We start from the raw sequence: 4642 nt of genomic DNA on the forward strand, positions 1-4642 counted from the left end.
AAAAAAAAAAAAAAAAAAAAAGAAAATAAGTTACTCTATTTATTTTATTTTAAAAAAAGACTCATTTTCATATTTAAATTAACTTTTTTTTTTTTAAAGAGAGACAAATGGGCGATTGGCGGGGCGCCAAAAAAAAAAAGGGGAAAAAAAAAGGTCGACGACGATTTGCGTTACATAGTTTCCCTCGGTTCCTAGTGATCACATCACAATCGAAGAAATGACAAGCTTCCGATTCTTGTTCAGCAATGGCGTCCTTTTGCAAGGCTCCGAAGTTCCTCCTGTCGCCACCTTCCTTGAAACTCATCCTGGTAACTCATATTTTGCTGCCTTTTGATTTGTGAGAAATGGTCGTCTGTATCTGTTTGGTGAAAGTCGAATTAAGTGTTTGGATTCCGAGGAAATTTTGCGTTTTCCCAATCCATTGTGTTTGTTGTCTGTAATAAGGAGAGCTAGAGTCTAGGGAAGCATCGGATAACCATATGATATCTAACGTAATGATTTTTGACTCTTTGTTTTGGATTGAAGTTGCTTGGCTGAGCGATTTGATTATTTGAAAAACTGAGGGAGAGTCCTGTGTTAGGGATAGTTTTTCGCTGTTGTTGACTTATTAATTTCAATTATTCCAGGCGCTTATACCACTACTCGGACCCATAACAATGCGTCGAGCATTCTGTTTTGGGATAGGCACATGAAAAGGCTGACTCAATCGGTAAAAATTCTATCAAATTCGACTCCTCAACTCTTGTCTGAATCGAACAGAACAGTCAATAAACTGGTAATACCGTCGCCGATTGATTCTATTCCTTGGGAACCAGCTATTCGAACGCTTGTCGATGATTCAATGAGAAAAGTGTTACCGATAGCATTAAATGATAGAAATGGGGAAGAAGAATTGGCAGTTACAGTGCTTGTAAGTGTGGATTTGGAAAATTTGGGTGAAAGTGACGGTGTTGTGGATGTAGAAAGAGTTAAAGAGGCTGTTGGTGTGCACACGCATGTTGGTAATTATGTTCCTCGTGAATTTGGTGTCCCGGAAAATGGTGCAAATCTGGCCGTCGTGGGTCGAGGAAGAGATGCTGCTGCGGCAAAGTACTCGGATTGGGTTAGGTGAGAGCGCACAACTTTGATTGTTTGGATTGGACATAGTTCACTGTTACATTAGGCATAATGAAAGAGCAAGAAACAGTTCATATTTTGATTCGAACAGTTAGGAGGATCAAAACGAGTGGTTGGAATGAAGAGTAATTAGTTTCTCACTGGAACATGAATTATGAACAGTTTAAGCTATGGTTTTTGCTTTTTGTTTAAGCACTTTTTGGGTTATTCAATTCTATCTTTGTTGTTGTTTTGTTCTTTGTGAACTATGTCAGGCGTAGGAAGCCTCTGGAAAAATTGAGGCCTCCTTCTGTGACTGAGCTTTTGTTGTCAAACGATGGTGATCAGATACTTGAAGGCTGCCTGACTAACTTTTTTGTTGTTTGCCGGAAGGTGATGCATCAATTTCTTTAAGCCAGTCTTTGAATAAGTTACTTTTGTTTGTAAATATTGACAATATTTTCTTGTCCCCTGAAATTTTATGAGCATAAAGTGTTATTGGAAGTTTTTTACAGAATAATAATGAAGCTAAAGGAACAAGCCTCCTTGATTCTGCAAGTACACATTCCTTTGAACTGCAGACAGCTCCCATTAGCGACGGCGTTCTGACTGGAGTTATTCGTCAATTAGTCGTTGAGTATGTTCCTACCCATTTCGAATCATCATATTATTGTTTCTGCTTTATTTTTTATTTCCACTTTCAGATTCTAGGATGTAGTTTTTTTTCCTGAAAGTGTGAGATATGAAGTCGGTTTCGATCTTGTTGATGTTATAAACATGAAATTATAGTTTAACTCAGACTTTTCAGTTTTAGTACGTGTACATTAGTCGAATGGGTTCGGTTGTCCACCAATTCGCAGTTTCAATATATTTAACCATCATTTTGGCTATAAAGAGCTTGACAAGGATTGTTTTATTCAAGAGATTGTTTTATTCAAGAGATTGTTTTGTATGAATATGCATCCAACGTTTTCTTGAAAAAGAACAATAAACTTGTGCACTTATATGTTTCAAGCACCAAGTAGGTGTTCTTTACAAAGGTTGGCCTTCCCCTACACCTTAGGTGAAGATCACCTAGGCATGCCTTTTAAATCAGTGGGCAAGCTGTACTTCCAGGATTGTCTTAGTTAATTCGATTTGGAGATGAATTTAGTATGATATAGACAAACCAAGACATTGGAGATGAATTTTCAGAAGCAAAAGTTAGTGTAAAAGTATAACACAAGGGGTTACAATCATACAAAACATTAGCACTGCAGGAACTTCTTGTTTAGTTGTTTTACAGATCTGAAGTGAACATGTTTTGTAGAGCTTGTTTAAGCATCGGCATTCCATTTCGAGAAGTTGCACCTACTTGGTCAAGCAATGACATGTGGGAAGAAGCGTTTGTTACAAGTAAGCTTCCTAGTTTTTCTTCCATTTTTCCCTCTTATCGACATGCCGAAGAGTAACGAGGAGGCTCCTTATCTTGATTGATTATCATTAGCTGCCTCTTGTTTAGTTATAAAGTTTATTCACATCTTCATTCAGATATTCATAGCTGCTTTTTTCTTCTTGTTACTGTTCTGGAGGTACATTTTTTCAAGAAAGTGCATCCATTGTTTCTCTTGCAATCCATCATCACCATTTAACGTTTCCTTTGAACCGTAGAAGCATCGATATCTTTGTAAAGTATGAGAAGTTTTACTTCATATACTTTTGGGAGTTTGAAGTCTTCTACATGTTTGGCAGATAGCTTGAGAGTCATGGAGCACGTGAATACTATTTGCATGCCTAACATATGGGACTTACTCGAGTCGAAAACATGGCGTGAGATATCATGGAACAAAAAGTCGTTTAAGGTTCATAAAAGTTTCAATGCTTTAAAAACAAAACAAACTTCCCTTTTCTATGGCTTTATGTATTATTGCTTCCACGATTCTTGTCTGAATTCTTCTGTGAATCTGATTAATACAGGATGCTCCTGGAATCATCACAAGCACAATCCAGGTAAAACAATTGCCAGTTGCCTTATTTGGAATGTTTGGCTTCTAATCCCGCTATTTAGTAGTGATTTTAAAATAGTTAAAATCATTTCTTTCAAGATTACTGTGAAGCATATCGTATGCAAGGATTAAACCGATTTTAAATATTGAAAACATGGTTTGAAGTGATTTCGAACTTAACAAAATCAACATTACACTAATTTGTCAGTCAAACACGGTCTGTAGAACTGTGGTGAACTAACACAAACAATTTTTGTGATTGTATTTGGAGCAGAAAGAGATAATGAAGAAAGTTGTTGAGGAAGCATTCCCGATTGGTTACTACGTATAAAAGGTGCTATAAACAACTCTTTTTAGATCAAAATATGATGAATTGTATGCATTTTAGTTTAAATGTATGAAATGCTATGAGTTTTTAGTCATATGGTTGTAAATTGTAAATATAATTAGCAGCAAATTAAGTGGCATATGCAATGCATAAACTACTACATCCATTCATAGAGACCCAAATTTAATCCCCAATTTAGCAAAGCATCATAGTTTAGTTTATAAAAGTTAGGGTTTAGAAAAGCCCTTAACATTTATTATTTTTAATTTTTAATTTTCCATTTTAATAAAAGTTTCTACTTTCTACTCAAAATCATTTAATTTATATTTTAAAAAACATACAAAAATCCAAATTTGTGATTTTGTATAAATATTTATGAATTAAGTAAATAGACAAGAGAACGAATAAACCGATGATACAATGTTTATGAATTAAAATGAAATACTAAAAATAATAATTAGAGTGAGTTTATAAAGGAAAAGAAGAAAAATAAAATAAAGAATTTCCAAAATTAGTTAAAAAAGGAAAGCAACGGGTGTCATAAAAAAAGAAAGCTCCTTTGCCGTCTTTTCTGTGCGTCTCCTCTCTCCAGCGTCCGATAAAAGAAAAAAAAAAAAAAAAACGAGGAAATCCTCAAACAAAGTCTCCTTCCTCTGAGAGCAGCGCGCCAAATACAAAATTATCTTCTTTCACTCACCTCTGTCAGGTACCATTCTCTCTCAATTCTCTTCCATGCCAGACTTAGGGTTACACGTATGCTTCTTCTTCTCTTCTTGTTCTTGTTCTTGTTCTTGTTCTTCTTCTACACATCTTCTCTTTTCACACTTGTTTTCTTTCTCTCTTGCTGTTTTGCTCTTCATTGATTCAGGATCTTGCTGATATGGCGGAGCCTCCCACCAGTCCGCCCGGTGGCAGTCACGAGAGCGGCGGCGAGCAGAGCCCTATCACTGGTGGTGCTCGCGAACAGGACCGATTTCTTCCGATCGCTAACATTAGTCGGATCATGAAGAAGGCCTTGCCTGCTAATGGCAAGATCGCTAAAGACGCTAAGGATACTGTCCAGGAATGCGTCTCCGAGTTCATTAGCTTCGTCACTAGCGAGTGCGTTTTTTTAAAAAAAAAAAAAAAATCTGTTTTCGGATCGTGATTTCTGGTGTTTTAGTGTCGATTGGACTGTTTTGTTTTGTTTTTTTTTTTTTTTTTTTTTTTTTTTTTTTTTTTTTTTTTTTTTTTT

General features: G+C 35.9%; 2 protein-coding genes across 5 annotated transcripts in view; both read left to right on the top strand.

Annotated features, from left to right (window-relative positions):
- Positions 1-129: 129 nt before the first annotated feature.
- LOC111458664 lies at positions 130-3574 on the top strand. Of its 2 annotated transcripts, XM_023101431.1 has the most exons (8): positions 130-308; positions 627-1107; positions 1371-1488; positions 1611-1732; positions 2405-2490; positions 2827-2936; positions 3052-3084; positions 3355-3574. In XM_023101431.1, exons 1-8 carry the CDS (start codon positions 218-220, stop codon positions 3409-3411), a joined length of 1098 nt encoding a protein of 365 aa, XP_022957199.1. In that variant the 5' UTR covers positions 130-217; the 3' UTR covers positions 3412-3574. The 2 variants fall into 2 exon arrangements, with proteins under 2 accessions (XP_022957199.1, XP_022957200.1); XM_023101432.1 differs by lacking the exons at positions 3052-3084; positions 3355-3574 and having other exon boundaries at positions 2831-2921.
- Positions 3575-3903: 329 nt separating this feature from the next.
- Positions 3904-4642, top strand: part of LOC111458667 (nuclear transcription factor Y subunit B-1-like) — a 4392-nt gene continuing 3653 nt past the window's right edge. The window contains exons 1-2 of one of the 3 annotated variants that reach the window (XM_023101441.1): positions 3904-4161; positions 4277-4509. In XM_023101441.1, the coding sequence (XP_022957209.1) occupies positions 4141-4161; positions 4277-4509 (254 nt within the window). In that variant the 5' untranslated portion in view covers positions 3904-4140. The remainder of the gene's footprint in view (positions 4162-4276; positions 4510-4642) is intronic. The other 2 variants (XM_023101440.1, XM_023101442.1) reach the window with 2 other exon arrangements.

This window comes from Cucurbita moschata, unplaced genomic scaffold (assembly GCF_002738365.1).
Source record: "Cucurbita moschata cultivar Rifu unplaced genomic scaffold, Cmos_1.0 Cmo_Scf00021, whole genome shotgun sequence".
NCBI classification, from domain to species: Eukaryota; Viridiplantae; Streptophyta; class Magnoliopsida; order Cucurbitales; family Cucurbitaceae; genus Cucurbita; species Cucurbita moschata.